The 17,816-nt window shown below is 45.7% G+C and overlaps 1 protein-coding gene across 1 annotated transcript; it reads left to right on the forward strand.

The window, feature by feature from the left end:
• The first annotated feature begins 6,125 nt into the window (after positions 1 to 6,125).
• On the forward strand, positions 6,126 to 16,821 carry MMGT1 (membrane magnesium transporter 1). The gene is made up of 4 exons (XM_083159513.1): positions 6,126 to 6,333; positions 7,013 to 7,065; positions 7,420 to 7,523; positions 16,325 to 16,821. Exons 1-4 carry the CDS (start codon positions 6,255 to 6,257, stop codon positions 16,485 to 16,487), a joined length of 399 nt encoding a protein of 132 aa, XP_083015639.1. The 5' UTR covers positions 6,126 to 6,254; the 3' UTR covers positions 16,488 to 16,821.
• Positions 16,822 to 17,816: the final 995 nt, after the last annotated feature.

The following is a 17,816-nucleotide window of genomic DNA, read 5'->3' on the forward strand; positions in this document are numbered from 1 at the left end:
GACCTTTCTTTTTTAATAGGGTGGTCTCATAAGCCAGGCCGTCAAACTGAGCCGAGCAAGGTCCTGGTGAAGAAACGGCCCTTGTCTTAGCAGATCCTGATGAAGAGTAAGATGCCAAGACTCCACTGATAACCTCAGAATGTCTGAGTACCACGACCTCTTGGGCCAGTTTGGTGCTATCAGAATGGTCTGCACCTGCTGAGACCTTACTTGTTTCAACACCCTCAGTATAATTGGAAATGGATGGAAAATATATACCAGGTGAAACTGCAACTGAACCGTCATGGCATCCACCGCCCAAGCGGTTGTGTCCCTGGTTCTGGAACAGAACTTCGGAAGCTGACCATTGCTCCTGGATGCCATTAAGTCCACCTTTGGGAGCCCCCAGAGACTCACAAGTTCCTGGAATACCTCCGGATGCAAGCTCCATTCCCCCTCCAGCAGATCCTCCCTGCTGAGGAAATCCGCCTGTACATTCCGGATCCCCGGAATGAAGCCAGCAGACAGAACCGGAATGTTGAATTCTGCCCAGGAAAGAATCTGTGAGACTTCCTGCATTGCCATCCTGTTCCGAGTCCCACCCTGATGATTTAGCTAAGCCACAGCCGTGGCATTGTCCGACTCGGATAGGAAGGCCTTTCAAACTCTCCTCGGCCTGCTGAAGAGTCTTCCAAACTGCACAAAGCTCCAATATATTTATTGGAAGTCTGGATTCCTGCTTGGACCAAAGACCCTGCAACCGATGGTGAAGGGCAACTGCCCCCCAACCCCTGAGACTGGCGTTGGTAGTTATCACCACCCAGTCCCAAGAGCGAAGGGACCGCCCCAGCTGCAATGTCTCTATGTCTGTCCACCAATGTAAAGACTCCTTTGTCTCCTGAGAGAGAAACAAACTTTCCTGTTTCATCGTCTTTGGGTTTCCTGACCAGCAAGATAGAATGTTCCATTGCAAAATTCTGGAATGAAACCTGGCAAATTGAAGCATCTCGAAAGTCGCCACCATCTTGCCCAGGAGTCTCATCCCCTGCCAAACTGTAGGCCTGTGAACTTGCAGTAACAGTAGGACTAACTGACGGATGTCCTGTGCTTTGGATCCTGGTATGAAAAACCCTGTGTAAATGGGTGTCCAGTACTACCCCTAGAAAAAGTAATCTCTGGGATGGAATTAAATGGGATTTGGACATGTTTAGAACCCATCCCATGTCCTGCAAAAACTGTGTTGCTATGGACAGGTTTTCCACCAACTTGTTCTCCGACTCCTTTGAATAGCAGGTCATCTAAGTATGGGATGATAACAATCCCCCTGAGTCTCAGTGACGCAGCCATAACTGCCATCACCTTTGTAAATTCCCTTGGTGCTGTGGCCAGACCAAAGGGTAGGGCCTGGAACTGCAAATGAGTCTCCCCTATCACAAAGCAAAGAAGAGACTGATGTTCCTTGCATATTGGTATGTGTAGATATGCATCCAGGATGCTAAAAATTCCCCTGGCTCTATGCTGCCAAGCACTGAGCGGAGAGACTCCATTCGGAAATAATCCACCCATAGATGTTGATTTAGGGATTTCAAATTTAGAATGGGTCTGACTGATCCGTCTGGTTTGGGCACCAAGAAGAGTTTTGAATAAAAACCCTTCTTGTGTTCCTCCTGAGGGACCGGGACCACAACGCCCTTCTCCCTGAAAGTTGAGGCCACTTCTAGAAGAACCGTGCATGCCCTGGCATCTCATGGGAAAGGGGTTGGCAGAAATCTCTTTGGAGGATTCCCCTTGAGATTTATCCGATAACCTGTTGCGACAATGGACAAAACCCAATGGTCAGTTGTTGGAAGGTTCCATCTGTCCCGATACTGCAGTAGGCGACCCCCCACTCTGAGACCAGAACGGGGAGCCTGTACCCCATCATGCGGAGGATTTATCCTCCCCTTTTGACACTTGCTCCTTACTGAAGGCCTCAAATCTGGATTTGGCAGCCTTACCTCTACCTGCCGGGAATCTACCTCTTCCCGCCTGTCCTTTACTGGACGCCCCGCCACGAAAGGAGGAGCAAAAAGTACACTTAAATGCCCCAAACTTAGAGCCTGAGGACTTAGTGGTGGTAGGTACTTTTACCCCCCGTGGCCTGTTTAATAATGGCTTCTAATTCAGAGCAAATAAGCAATTCCCCTTTGAACTCTAGTGTTTCCAGGGCTTTCTTAGATTCACTGTCAGCATCCCAGGCCTTCAGCCAAAGGGCTCGCCTTGCTGACACAGAAGTGGCGAAAACCTTGGATGCCATCTTGGCACCTTCCTCCCCAGCCTCAGTGATGTACTATGCCGCACACCTGAGTTTCTCTGCCAGGAAAAAGGCCTCAGAATCAGGCCGCAGCTGATCAACCAAAGCCTCAGCCCATTTAATCATAGCCTTCGCTACCCAAGCTGAGGCAATAATGGGGCAGAGTGTAAATCCCACTCCCTCAAAAACAGCTTTTAGGCAGCCTTCCACTTTTTTTATCCACTGGATCCTTAAAGGCTGCGCTACCTTGGACTGGTAATGCTGCGGCCTTGGACAGTCTAGCCACCGATGCATCCACCAATGGGACTTTCTCCCACATTTTTACATGCTCTTCGGGCATGGGATACATATTTGCATATCTCTTGGACATAGACACCTTTTTGTCAGGTACTTTCCAAGCCTCCCCTAACAATGAGACCATACCAGGGTCTGAAGGGAACATAACAGCTTCTCTGCACATTCTCTTAAAAATGCACTGAGCCTGAATCTTATCTTCCTCTCACAAGTCCAAAGCCTGTCTAACAGCCAGGACAAGACCATCAATGCCCGGGACAGAAGCCTCAGCCTCTTCCCTATAGTCACCAGACAATTCGTCTGCTCACACACCATCATCTGAATCATCCAATAACATAGGCGGTGTAACTGAAGACTGCTAGACGATTTAGGACTATCAGGGGCTTTTGCAAACTTTTCCATGAGTGCATTCATTTTATGCACCCCCTGCGCAGTGTCCTGAATGACCTGCATTAATACGGGGTTCCCTTGCACAGGAGCAATGGATCCCTGGGAGGAAAAACTGGGACCAGGAGATCTGATTAAACTGTCCCTCTGTCTATTTAGTGCCTCTACCAGGGCATTCATAGACCTCCCCAAGGCTGCAGCCCACGCTGGCTGTTGCTCATACCCCTGGGCATGTGTATTGCCAGGCACAGACTTACAAGCAGGGCAAGGCTCTCCTTGGTCCATCTGTTCACATGAATATTTAACCCAGCAAAAAATGCAGTTTAAAGACATGTCCTGGGCTCCCCCCCTACAGCAACAGCATTGTCACCCGTGTCAGTCATGATAAACCCACGGTGCAAAATGTTAGGCAACGTACAAAACAGTATATCCTGCTGTACTTCGCTGTCTGCTTGCTGTCCTGTATCTCAGCGTCAACGGGGGTAGCGCTTCTGGAGACTCCAAACTTGCGTGCAGCAACAGGTTCCGCCAGCTTCAGCTCACACTGCGGAGATAAAATGGCGCCCGCACACAAGAGGGAAGGGACCAAGTCCCTGCTTCAGTGGGGTGGGAAGCCACCCCACTTCTAATAGTGCAGGTTTTTTTACACCAGTGTGCTGCTTCTAACACTAATGTTAATAAAATAATATAAACCTAACTAACTAGTGAAAAGCCAGAATAAAAAAGCCGGCTGCAACAGCAGCCGATCAGCTAAGCACCCACTCCTGTGGGCACCTAAAACGAACTGAAGCATGATGGGATGCAGAAGGGAAGGAGCTTGCAGCCAGAGGAAAAGTTTCAGCTATAGGTGCCTTGGCTCCTGCGGACCCTCCTACATCCCAAGGTTAGCTGTGTCACCGGACTGGATGAAAGAGAAAACAAATAAAGGCCCTTATTCTGTTCGGTGCGGCCGGATCCGAATATGCGGCCAGGACCGTGCGTGCGAAACCCCGCCTTCCATACGGATTGCCAACTCCGTCCGTACGCGGTAAGAAGCTGGCCGAACGGACCGCACGTGTATTTTTCACGGAATACGCCTCCTCCATCTCAGGGAACCTCCCCCATCATTCGATGGTCGCAGACCATCGAATGCTGGACCGTGGACCGAGTGTTCCACCAGCTCCCGCAACCTCAGACCACATGGACATTTTTCAGTGCAAAAGCAGTGATCTGGGCGGGCAGCTGACATCCGGCGATGTCATATGTCCGCCCCCTACACGTGCGTCACGACTGCATTACCATACGTATGCCCAGCGTTTGCATGGGAACGCCCATGAAACGCGGGGCGTATGCATATGGTAATGAGCCCAAATAGCCCCTCTCCACCCCCTGTTCGGAGTGTCCACATTTCATGTGGGATTTGGCCGTACGCCCCGCTCGCACATGCGCAGAGACGCATCTGCACATGCGCAGACACAAAACATCGGCGGCACGAACGCACGCGGTTATTACCGCACCAACCAGAATAAGGCCCAAAGTGACAGGAAGAAAATGAATACCTGTTAGAAGAAGGGGTGGGAGTGCTCAAAGCAGCCCAGCAGCCGTACACTTTCACTGGACACTCACAAAAGCAGATAGAGCAGCAGGCAGCTTCTTCGGCTGCCTGCTGCAGTGCCCCGCTCTGCCAGGGTGAGAGAAGAGAAAAGGGAAGTGGCCGCGGCGCCTGCCATTTCAATGATTTAATCAGCGGCTGCATCTACACGGCAGCCCAGCAGCCCAGCCACTTACATTAGTAGACGGAGCAGCCGGCAGCTTCCGTTACTCCCCTGACCCCTCTCAGCTAAAAGGCACAAGGGAAAATAGGGAACGGTGAGTCCTCCTCGCCGAAGCTCAAAGACCCACTTCCCTCAACCCCCGGAAGGGTTAGAGTAGGTGGGTCCTCGGCACCTAAGCTTAGAGAGACCCTCGGTAGGTTTCCCTCCGCCTTGCGGCTCAGGGTCGCCCTCGGGGACTGCAGCTTTCCCCCGAAGGAGAAAGCTTTGGTACGTGGGGAATGGGTAGCTCATAAGGGTCGTAAACACAGCCCATAAAAATGTGCGCAAACTAACTAAAATGGAAAATGTGAAAAAGTAACTAATGTGAGAGGGATGAAGAGAAATAAATATATAAAGAGACCACAGCCAGAAGAGTAGGGTGGGGTGTAAAAAATTGTACTACCCCAATCAAAAGGCCCAGGTTAAGGACGTGCTAGTGCCAAAAACATGCTGGCGGGGACACCAGTGAACGTTAAGGCACCTCCGAATTTCCCTTGAGGCACGCTACACCTCGGGCTCTAAGCAGCCGGCCAGTCAGAGTCCGACTAAGTGTTTCTCTGCTCCTACCTAGGATGTTTTCCATAGGCCAATCAGATACTGAGGTTGGGGACTTTGCGGCTGTTGAGAGCAGAGCTATGCATACCTCCCAACTTGACCCTCTCCAGGAGGGACACATTGCTCTGCTCCTGCACTTCCCTCTTAATGTATGATTACCACCACCTGTGTTGAAACACCTTTCTTATCGATTAACCTGTTTTAGGTAATCGTGCATTAAGAAGAAAGTCCAGGAACAGAGCATTGTGTCCCTCCTGGAGAGGGTCATGTTGGGATGTATGGCTATGCTATGTGTGCCAGCACCTTGGGCATACCTCCCAACATGACCCTCTCCAGAAGGGACACAATGCTCTGCTCCTGGACTTTCTTCTTAATGCATGATTACCTTCATCTGTGCTAAACAGGTAAATTGCTAAGAAAGGTGCTTCATCACAGATGGCAATCATATATTAAGAGGGAAGTGCAGGAGCAGAGCAATGTGTCCCTCCTGGAGAGGGTCATGTTGGGAGGTATGTCTTGGGAGAAGATTTTGATTATGTTGCACCATTGATGGAAAGAAACCATCTGGTTCTCTCCCCACCGATAGGAAAAGTAGCCTACACCAGGCATAAACCATCGAGGATTATTATTCCATCCCTATCACCGGCTACCCACATAGCAGGGACGAGCTCCTTCCCAGCCATGATAAATTGGCCCATTACAGAGAACGAGAACATTGTTGATCTTATACGGGATAATCATAATGGACCACAGCTGCCTATTCTGTATCGCAGGTACACAAACGCACTTGCATCATTAAGCGACCAGTGACAACCACAAAATGGTGTCTCGGCGTACGTAACTGGTTGGCGGACGTGTTGCGTAGTCAAACGTCGGCGCACTAGTTAGACGTCACCGCTAGCGCCCGCCGGCTGCCACTGCTGCTGTATCGGGGAGTGGAGACGCTCCGGAACATGGCGCCTTCTATCTGGAAAGGGCTTGTCGGCGTCGGGCTCTTTGCCCTGGCACACGCCGCATTCTCAGCTGCTCAGCGTAAGTTTTGCCACGGAGGCCGCCGTGTAGTGCTGGCAGGAAGGTCAGAATGGGCGGCATCAATGTGTCCGGCCTGGGGGCGGCCCAGCTGGTTTTACCTTTGGGGGTTGTGCACCCGGCCCCCACATACAGCTCGGTGCGGTAACACTGACATGGGTGTGAGAGCCGCCAGCCGCGCATTGTCACCTTTGTATGTGTTCAGTGGGGACATCTTTCTGTCACCCACCCCACTGCGTACATGTAATACTGTATAAGGCATGCACAGTGATGCTTGAATGGTATATGGGCAGTTTTAAGGTTTATTAGTTAAAGTACACTATCCTCTAATTCATTGCCCCACCTCTAGTCACGGGAGCTGCATGGATGATTTACTGTGGAGTTTGTATATTCTCCTTTTGCTGGCATGGGTTTACTCCGGGTGCTCCAGTTTCCTCCCACAATCCCCCCCATCCTCTCCTGTTTCGGTGCATCCCCCCTCTCCTATTTCAGTACCCCCTCTTCTAATTCACATGCCCCCGTTCTCCTTATTCATGTTAAATTAACCGATTTGTTTCTATAAGCAACAAACTAGCTCTGATTCAGAGAATTTTTCAAAAATGTATAAAATGACCCAGTGGTATTGAGACTTTACAAACTAAATTGAAATAAAGCATCTTACTGTGAATGCCTATTTTTCCAGATCGTTCTTACATGCGCTTGACTGAAAAGGAAGATGAGACGTTACCTATAGATGTAAGTTGGATTTTATTTTAGACCTTTTTTGGGGAGGGGAAAGGAGAAACATTTGGTTTTAGTAAATTTTCAGCATAAAAGCAGATGTTCAGTAGTGCTGTAAATCAGGAATCCAAAGTAAAAATATGAAAATGAGGTGGCAGAAAATGTATATATTATTTGTATGGAAATAAATCCGGACCTTCTGTATCAGTTTGTGCATAGTGGATTGTAAAGTAATACTACTACGTTTAAGTCCAGCAAATCTATAGAAGTGCTTAAACATATTGCTGCATGTGTTACCATTTAGTAGATTCTGAAACAAAAATACACTATAGGTGTGAACTTTAATTGTCTCATTTCATTTACTTACAGATAGTTCTACAAACCTTGCTGGCATTTGTAGTGGCCTGCTATGGCATAGTACATATCGCCGGAGAGTTTAAAGACATGGATGCTACTTCAGAATTGAGAAATAAGTATGTCCTTTTATTTCTATCATAATGTTGGTTTTAACAGACTTGCATAAGAATTCATTTCAGCCTTAGATTTGTTTTCATTAAGCTTTTTCTTCAGGTGAAGTTACAACTGATTTCTGTATGTTGAGACATCCTTATATCTTAAGATTCAGATGCATGCTGGGAATATCATACATTCGGAAATAAATGCTGATCTCCGACAGTCTTCCACATGTTTGCCATAGCACCGCATTATCCATAAGCTGGTGAAAGCGTTCTTCATCAACACACCTTTTGACCGGTTCTATCCTTAATGCAAGAAAGTGCCTAGATTGTTGCATAAGGTTATCTCTAAATAGCCTGCAGTTCCATCAGCATTCTCACAAAACAGCCACAGAACACGCAAGGGCCACAGTCATTCAAAGGTGGAGATCTGGTGGCTCTAAATTGCATATGCAGCCTTTAGTGCTTATGCCAGAGGTTCCCAAACACAGTCCTCAAGTCACCCCAACAGTCCAAGTGTTAGGTTTATCTGTGGCTCAGCACAGATGGCTAAATCAAACTGTCTGAGGTACCAATTAAGTCACCTGTGGCTAAGCATGGATATACCTAGAACCTGGACCAATGGAGTGCCTTGAGGACTGCGTCTGGGAACCTATGGCTTATACAGTCTGCTAAAACAGATATCCTTATACTGGTGGAATTGCTGGCAACTGTGAAACAAGACTTCAGTCTGCTATCTAACTTTCATATGTGAGCGTAAAATGGCAAGTAATGATGGTGACTTCTGGGTAAGTGGAACTACTTAGAGGAGGCATTTAAAAAATGCACAAGAAATAAAATAAATAAAATGCTTAGATATAGCAACCATGCAGACTTGTATAGATGGGAAAATATAAGGGAAAATATAAGCAATCTAAGCCCCCTAGAGCAGGCGTAGGAAACCTTTTCTCTATCTCTATGAAACAAGTCCCAGCATGCCGTGCCAGTTCTAGCACTCCCTAATAGCATAACTGTGGCAAGGCATACTAGGACTTTGTTTCGCAACAGCTGGAGAGCCACAGGTTGCCCACGCCTGATCTGCATTTGTTTTGTGGCGCCTCTAAGATGAAGTAAATTGTGACTACCGGTCATCCTTAGTCAGTTCTGTGGCACTGCACAGTTTGGCTTCTGGTTGTCTACATGTTTTATGATAGTCAGCCATGGTTTTTGCCTATCACTTTGATCATTAATTAATTGAATTGGTCCTGGACCACAAACCCGAGAAACACCTGAATGTCTTGCAGCACCCCAGGGTGGCTAGGTACAGGGTTAGGGAACTACTGATCTAGGTTAAGCTGGGCGCAATATATCGGGCTGAGTGAACTGCTGATAAATTCCAAGCAGGTCGATATTGAAAATGTCTGTGAAAGACATTGTTCAGAATTATCACTATGGCTATGCAGCACAGCCGATGGCCAATACATGTACAGATAGCTCTAGTTGTGTGTACATGTGGTTCGCCAGCTGCTCCTACACTTGCTGCATGGGGTGGATGTGACAGCTGTGTCCGGCTGTTATTTGAGAGCGACTCATTGAGTGGTCAATTAACAAGTATATTTGCTGACGTGCACTGGTCACATTGGGTCCACCAACATCTCGCTGAACTGTTTAACGAGACTTAGGGAAGTATTCAATGAGGCCAATTCGCCATGTTTCATGATGAATTTGTGCTATTTTCATTTTGGAAGATGATTTTTTTTTTGTGTCAGAAAATGAATCCCCCTATTCAATTTGCACTTTTCACAGTCTGCGAACAGTGAATGACGGACAATTCGCCATCTGATAGTCTCTGCAACTCGCTGTGGTTTTTCAATGTGATTTGCCGTGAGTGTATTCAATGAGAAGATGGCGAATTGCTTTCTAAGTGATTTTTGCCGTGTAGCAATCGCCATCTTTTCATGGTGAAGTGGAATGTGAACTTTTTAAAATGTTTTTGTTTTTTTGGTGTAAAAAAATCAGGAATTTTATTCTGTGAAGGGGCATGCTATTTTTATTCATGTGCTTACAGCACATGAATATATATTCAATTAACTTTTTTTTTTTTACACAGAATAGCCAGCAGGAGCCGAGAGCCGCTCATTACATATTCATATATTCACTGCTCCCGATCATTACATATGCCCGATCGGGAGCAGTGTTAGCGGCTCCCTACCCGGTCCCCTGCTAGGTCTCCCGCCCTCCGGACCATGACGACTCTGCATCGAATCCTAAACAGGATTCACTGCACAGCGCAAATATACTCATTGAATACTGCCCCTAGAGTGCTGTTTTTATAAATATTCCATTTGTGTGACCATAGACATAAATATTTAGTCTGTTCTTCCCATTAATTTGTTAATGAAATGTTGTTTAACCCCTTCCCGACATTTGACGTATATATACGTCATGGCCGGGATGTACTTCCTGACAGCAGACATGTCCCTGCATGCCCAGGGGGGGCTGCGATGCCGCCCCCCCCGTCGGCGATCGCTGTGATTGGCTGTTCAGTGTGAACAGCCATTCACAGCGTTTTCTGTGTCACCGGCGAATAACGTTCGCCGGTGACACAGGGATCGGAGGTGATTGGTGCTGTAAAGTACAGCACCAATCACCGCGGGGTGTAAGGGTGACACTGGTGTCACCCCACCTCACCCCGCCCGCCCCCAAAGGCCGTGATTGGTTCGTCGGACCGACGAACCAATCACAGCCATGGAGGGGGGTTTAAACTAACGGTGACTGCACTGCAGACGCCATTCCGGTCTGGAATTGCGTGCAGTGCGGTCACCGTGCCCAGCTGCCGCGATATACTGACCAGAACCCCTCTAAATACTTACCTGATCACTGCCTGGATCTTGCTTCTTCTTGTGACATCCTGTGCTGTGTTGTGCTGTGCTGCTGCGAGTTATTAGATAGAAAGATAGAGAGAGATAGAGAGAGATAGAGAGGCCTAGTGACAGAGAGTGCTATATTTTGTGCTGCTGCAGTGTGATAGAGCTATAGATAGAGAGAGAGAGATAGTGACAGATTGTGCTATATATTTTTTATATAACTGACTGCTGCCCCCCCTTTTGTGCTGATCAGTATAAATTAACTGATCAGCAACTTTTTGGGGGCGCAGGTTTTTTTTTTAGATATATATACCTGTCAGTGCTGCTGCTGCAGTGTCATAGAGTGAGAGATAGAGAGATAGAGAGAGATAGTGACAGAGTGAGAGACTGCTATATTTTGTGTCTGCTGCCCCCCTTTTGTGCACCCCCAGCAACTTTTTGGGGGTGCAGGGGTTATTTTTCATATATATAACTGTCAGTGCTGCTGCTGCAGTGTCATAGAGTGATAGATAGTGAGAGATAGTGACAGAGAGTGATAGAGAGTGATATATTTTGTGTCTGCTGCCCCCGCCTTTTGTGCTGATCACTATATCTGAGGTGATCAGCAACTTTTTGGGGGTGCAGAGGTTTTTTTTTTTATATATATACCTGTCAGTTGCTGCCAGTTGCACTGTCAGTTGCACCAAAGGTTGTGCACCTGCTGCCCCTCACTGGTAATCAGTGTCGCATCACTGATCACCTTTATTTTTTTTGTGGGTGCTGTGGGGTCTTTTTTAAATTTTTTTTTACACACACTGTGATTTTGTGGGTGTCCTGTGGCCACTGTGCGCTGATCAGTGACGTACATCACTGATCAGCTTTTTCGGCACAGGGTTGATCTTTTTTTTTTTTTTTTTTTTTTTTTTGGATCAAATTCCTGTTGCCTTTGAGCGCTGTTCAGTGACGGACGTTACTGACCAACATCTGTGCTCAATTTTTGGCGCAGGACCTTTTTTTTTTTTTTTTTTTTTTAACCCCTTCAATTTTTTTTTTTTGTATAAAGTATTTTTTTTTTTCTGCACTACATACACACTACACACTACATACCCCCCGGGTTGAAATAAAGTTTGTACCCCCCCCCTACACTATACACGTGTTGAAACATTTCACTACCAGTAACACAAAAATAAAAATGGCATCCCAAATGTCATCCCAGTCATCCAGAAGAATGTATTCAGTGGAGGAGGCATATGCCATGCTTGCCTCTGACTCTGACACAGCCAGTGAGGCAAGCGGGGAATTTGAAGGATTCATCTTAAGCTCCTCTTCCTCCTCTAGTGATGAGGGACCCCCTCAAAGACGCCCCCGTAGAGCAGCTGACATTTATGCACTTTCAAGAGGAAGTCATAATTGGGGGGGGCCCAATAATTGATCTCGTATGGACCCCACCACCAGACAATTTTGAGCCCCAGGTTCCTGAGTTTTTGGCCATGCCAGGAATCCAATTTGATTCCACAGGTCTCAGAGAAATTGACTTTTTCAAATTATTTTTCTCTGATGATTTTATAAATTTAATGGTGGACCAAACTAATTTATATGCCCAGCAGTTTATTGCAAAACCCCACGTCATCATTTGCTAGGTGGACCCCTGTAGATGCAGTAGAGATGATGACGTTTTGGGGTCTGGTGTTTCATATGGGCATAGTAAAAAAGCCAGAAATTAGGCAATATTGGAGTACAGATGTTCTGTACAGCACCCCATTTTACCGTATGGCCATGACTCGGGCTCGTTTTGAGATGATCCTTAAATTTTTGCATTACAACGATAATGCACAGTGCCCACCCAGAGATGATCCCACCTTTGACCGGCTATTCAAAGTCAGGCCGGTCATTGATCATTTCAGTGCCAAATTTGCAGAGATGTACATCCCTGAAAAATTTATTTGTATCGACGAGTCCCTTATACATTTTAAAGGAAGGGTTAAATACCGCCAGTACCTTCCCAGTAAGAGGGCAAGGTATGGCATAAAAATGTATAAGCTGTGTGAAAGCACCTCAGGGTACACCCACATGTTTAGGGTATATGAAGGGAAGGATTCAAGAATTGAACCGCCAGAATGCCCCCCCTCCCTCTTAGGTGTTAGTGGAAAAATTGTCTGGGATTTAGTGCACCCCTTCCTGGATAAAGGTTATCACCTCTATGTGGATAACTTTTACACTAGCATCCCCCTGTTTAAGGCCCTTGGTTCAAGAGGTACAGCAGCTTGTGGTACTGTGCGCAAGAACCAAAGAGGCCTCCCAAAAACGCACATTGCCCAAGTAATGAGAAGGGGTGAAAGCAGGGGAATATGCACCGAAAATATGTTGTTGGTCAAATATAAGGACAAGAGGGATGTCCTTATACTGACAACAATTCACGGAGACAGTACCACCTCCGTCCCTGTACGAGGTACCAGTACCCACACCTCAAAACCTAATTGTATCCTGGATTACAATAGGTACATGGGCGGAGTGGATCTTTCAGATCAGGTACTGAAGCCGTACAGTGCCCTGCGGAAAACAAAAATCTGGTACAAGAAGCTGGCCGTGTATATCATCCAGATGGCACTGTATAATGCTTACGTGCTATTCCGTTCTACCGGCCAGAGGGGGACATTTATGCACTTTCAAGAGGAAGTCATAAAGGGCCTAATATTTGGGAACCAGCAGGCAGAGGGCCCCAGTACTTCTAGTACTGGCCCCCGTATTGTACCAGGGCAGCATTTTCCGAACGAAATCCCCTCCACTGCAAGAAAGGGCAGGACACAAAAAAGGTGCAAAGTTTGCTATAAAAAGGGAATAAGAAAGGAAACTATTTTCCACTGTGAAACTTGCCCCGACAAACCCGGCCTATGTATAAAGGAGTGTTTTAAAATATACCACACATCTATGGATTATTAGGTTCATCATTTCACCGTGCTTCGGGGGTCTTGCTAATGCCACATAGCACCCACCATTCATTCCACCAGAATCTGAGCTGCAAAATCCAAAAATCACTCCTTCCCTTCTGAGTCCTGCCATGCACCCAACTGGTATTTTTTGGTCACATATGAGGCATTGCCATACTCGGGAGAAATTGGGGCACAGATTTTGGGGTGCTTTTTCTCCTTCATACCTTCTGAAAATGAAAAATTGAGCCAGAACTGCATTTTTGTGTAAAAAAATTTAATTTTTCATTTGCACAGCCCAGTTGTATCAAAATTGGTGAAACCCCTGGGGGTTTGAAATGTACACCATACCCCTAGATGAATTCCCTGAGGGGTGTAGTTTGCAAAATGGGGTCACTTGTGGGGGGGTTCCTAACTTTTAGCATCTTATGGTGCCTAGAATCCTACATGGTGCCTAAAAAATAATCTCATAAAAAGGAGGCTCCAAAATCAAGTAGGTGCTCCTTCTATTATGAAGCCTGTGGTTTGGTCAATGTGCACACTAGGGCCACATATAGGATATTTATGAAAACAAAAGAATTGGAGGAATCAATTTGTAGTCACATTTCTCTAGTAAAATCTACTGTGTTCCTTAGAAAAATGTATTAAAATTGCAAATCTGCAAAAAAAATGAAATTTTGAAATTTCATCTACACTTTGTTTTAATTCCTGTGAAACACCTAAAGGGTTAACAAACTTCCAAAATGCTGTTTTGAATACTGTGAGGGGTGCAGTTTTTGAAATGGCATCATTTATGGGGGTGTCTCACATACAAGTCCCTCAAAGTCACATCAGAACTGAACTGGTCCCTAAAAAAATCAGTGTTTGAAATTTTCTTGAAAATTTGAGAATTTGCTATTCATATTGTAAGCCTCCTAGTGTCCAAAAAAATTAAAAGGAAGTTGAAATAATGATGGAAACATAAAGTAGACATATGGTCTATGTTAGTTATTAACTATTTTGAGTGGTATGATTATTTGTCTCACAAGCAGAAAATTTAACATTTTGCAAATTGCTAAATTTTCCATTTTTTTACGACCATTTTGGTATTTTTCACAAAAAAACACAGACTGTATCGACCCAAATTTACCACTAATTTGAAGTACAATGTGTCACGAGAAAACAATCTCAAAATCACTGGGATAAGTAAAAGCAAAAAAAAGTTATCCCCACTTAAGTGATACATGTCAGATTTGAAAAAAAGGGCTCTGTCAGGAAGGGGTTAATAATCACAGCCATTTCAATTTCATAACTGGATGGTCTTCTACTTTATGAACTGGCAAATTTCAGGTACAGAATGTTAGGGAGTTACTATGTAGACACAAGTGATTGGAGGCTGGAAGCAAATAGATGCATATTTTATTGAGGTCAGTACTCTGTAGGTTCACCACATGCAGCAATTACTGCAGACAACCTTCTTGGCAAACTCTCCTCAAATTATTTGCAACAGCATGTGGGATGTTTTGCCATGCTGCATTAATTACAGTGAAGAACTGTAATATGGAAGGCAGTCGGGAGCCTGACGGTCGTTTCTCAGACATTGGGAGGGGGCGAGTGTATTCAAAGCCCCTTGCGGGTTCTGATGTTGGAAAAATGACCATCAGAATCACTCCAGTTTGTCTCCAGGGACTTAATTCTAAGCTGGCTGGTCCATCCAGGTTACCTAAGTGCCACAATGTAGGGAGCAAAGTGTTGGCCATCAAGGGTCTAGACCAGTGGTAGCCAACTTCAGTCCTCGAGAGCTACCAACAGTTCACATTTTCTTGGAAACCTAGCTGATGCAAAGGTGTAATCGTTACTAAAAGATCCTCAGGTGGAGCTAATTACTTCACTTGTGATTCTGTGAGATCTGGAAAACATGCACTGTTGGTAGCTCTCGAGGACTGGAGTTGGCTACCCCAGGTCTAGACAATACTCACCTTTGTATTGCAGCACTCAAAAAATGTGACAAATTGTTTCCCATGTTTATTTGAGTGTATTAGCGTGCACATTGCCAAATTGAACATCCTGACTATATTATCATTCTATTGTGCTTTTCAACAATGTATTTATATTATCTGGCCCATTTTCTGTCGCACGTCGATACAATATAACCAATTCCTCCTAGAGACATTGTGTACAATGTACATAGCGCAGCATCATGCTCAAACTGTGGGCAGTATTCAATGACTTTTTTTTGGCATGTGCAGTGAATCCTGTTTAGGACTCGCTGCACATTCTCCATGTTCCAGAGGGCTAGAGCATTCGCTGCCAGCCCTCCCTCTCACCCTATTCAACGTTGCAGGGGCTCGCAGCATTCTGGGGAACGGCGGCAGGCAGGGAGATGGAAGCTTCCTGCCTGCGCCTGACATTTCTGTGGGAGAAGGAGGGCTCCCGGGGACACAGACAGGGGATGTGGTGGAGGGAGCTGCTGCGCTGATCCTGCTTGTGCATATGTAATGAGCGGGACCAGTGTGCAGTGAATATTTAATGAGGCTTGAAAAAATTAAATATATATATTCATTTGCAGCAAGCACATGAATAACAATAGCATGCCCCCTCACAGAATAAAATTACTGATTATTTGACACCAAAAAAACAAAACAACCCTTTATTTTAAAAGATCACATTCCAGTTCACCTTAAAAACATGGCGATTGCTTAAGGTTAAAATCACGTTGAAAGCAATTCGGCATTCGAGCATTGAATACACTCACGGTGAATGTAAGTGAAAATCCCATTGAAAACCAGCGAATTGCAGCGAGCATGAAAGGGGGAACTGGCCAGCATTCACTGTTCGCTTTTGGCGAACATAGAATAGCGTTAATCAGATCTTCAGTGAAAAATATTCACGGCAGAGAGTGAAAAAACTGTGAATCCTGAGCATTGAATACTGCCCTAAGTGTTTGCTGTAATTAGTGGACTTGTGTGTTTCATCAGCAAAGCAGTGAGAACCAGAGGATGGCATATGCAATCTTTACAGTAGTCTGAAGGAGGGGAAAATAAACCCTGCATTTATCTGAATTATTTATTTCCCTTTTTCTTCTTAGGACATTTGATACGTTAAGGAATCATCCGTCATTTTATATCTTCAATCACCGTGGACGGGTAATGTTCCAGTCTCCTGAAACAGAGGATTCTTCACAAAACCCAGCTGCGTTCACATCCAGCGCGCCGCTGAAGCTACGGAAACTAGACACAATGCAACGTTAAGAACAACTGATTTTTACAGATGCTTCTAGGAGAGAACATTGTAATAACATGGGAGTCTGGGATGGAAACACTTCATTTTTATATATATTTTTTTCTTTTGTTTTTCCTGGGGCAATATTTATATTGATCTTCCAGACTTTATAAAATGAAAAAGAGGACTTTCTTTGTACACTTACCGAAAAGGACTGTATTGTGGACTAGCAATGCACTGTAACTTATTGCTACAATTATGCTGTAAAAAATGTCTTTTACCTTTAAAACATTAAATCAAAGCTGCAGCTCAATTAAATTCTCTGTAACAAAAAATAAAATTGGTTTTATTTTGAACGGGCAAGATCATATACAGAAATGATGCTGTTGTGTACATTTACTAACGTGCGAGTCTACAAAAATGGAGGTGTTGCATGTACTGACCAATCACATGGTCTCTTCTCAATTTGAGGATCCCAACCACAGCATGGCCCCCACTTTACCCCCCCCCCTCTCTCTCTCCCCCTCCAAGACCATGTCTAAATTGATTTTGGCGACTGCAAATCCTCCCATGAGTACACACCTTAACTATGTATATTACTGAAACATGGACTCATATGCTGGGTGCCAGCGATATATTGCTAGCAATCTATTGCCAGCAATCATATTGCTCAGTGTCTCCTTTTCATCAGCGATGAAAAGGAGACACTGCTACTGTCACGGGGCGGGGGGAGCAGCAGTGTCTGGTTGCTGCTATCGCGAGGGGGGGGGGGGGGGGGGAAGGGGAGAGAGAGACGGAGCCCCGAACGGAGGAGAGAGCAGCAGCAGCGTCTGCTGCTGTCACGGAGAAGGAAGGGAGGGATGCGAAGGGAGGAGGGAATCCTTCTGCCGCTGACCTCCTGCTCAGCGCCGGGGGAAGTCGCTGGTCACAGGAGCATACTCCTGCGACCATTAGGGAGTGCACACGGGAGCGCGCAGCTGGCGATTTATCGCCAGCAGCACTCCAAATCACTGGCAATATGGTCGCTCAGCGACCATATTTTCAGCGATTTCAGCCAATATCGCCCCCGTGTGTACACACCTTTAGTGTGCCCTGAGGGCTGAGGATGCTAGACCAATACATAGAATAATTGGTTGCTATGGGCAGCAATATCACATCTGGAAAGCCACACTTTAGCAAATATACCCCATGTGTGTGTCATAGATCGTTAAGAGCAGCAGATTTATTTATTTACAGTTTCTTATATAGCGCAGCAGATTCCGTTGCGCTTTACAATAGTAGACAGTGATAAGACAAACTGGGTAACAACAGACAGACTTGGAGGTAGGAGGGCCCTGCTGCAAGCTTACAATCTATAG

The sequence above is a fragment of the Crinia signifera genome, chromosome 9 (assembly GCF_055691185.1).
Source record: "Crinia signifera chromosome 9, ASM5569118v1, whole genome shotgun sequence".
In the NCBI taxonomy this organism is placed as follows: Eukaryota; Metazoa; Chordata; class Amphibia; order Anura; family Myobatrachidae; genus Crinia; species Crinia signifera.

Bases quoted from the DNA above. Each gene is read 5' to 3' on its own strand.
- MMGT1 (XM_083159513.1), top strand. From the start codon at position 6,255: ATGGCGCCTTCTATCTGGAAAGGGCTTGTCGGCGTCGGGCTCTTTGCC. The intron at 7,066-7,419 runs GTAAGTTGGATT...ATTTACTTACAG, and splicing joins ATGAGACGTTACCTATAGAT to ATAGTTCTACAAACCTTGCT. The intron at 7,524-16,324 runs GTATGTCCTTTT...TTTTCTTCTTAG, and splicing joins ACTTCAGAATTGAGAAATAA to GACATTTGATACGTTAAGGA.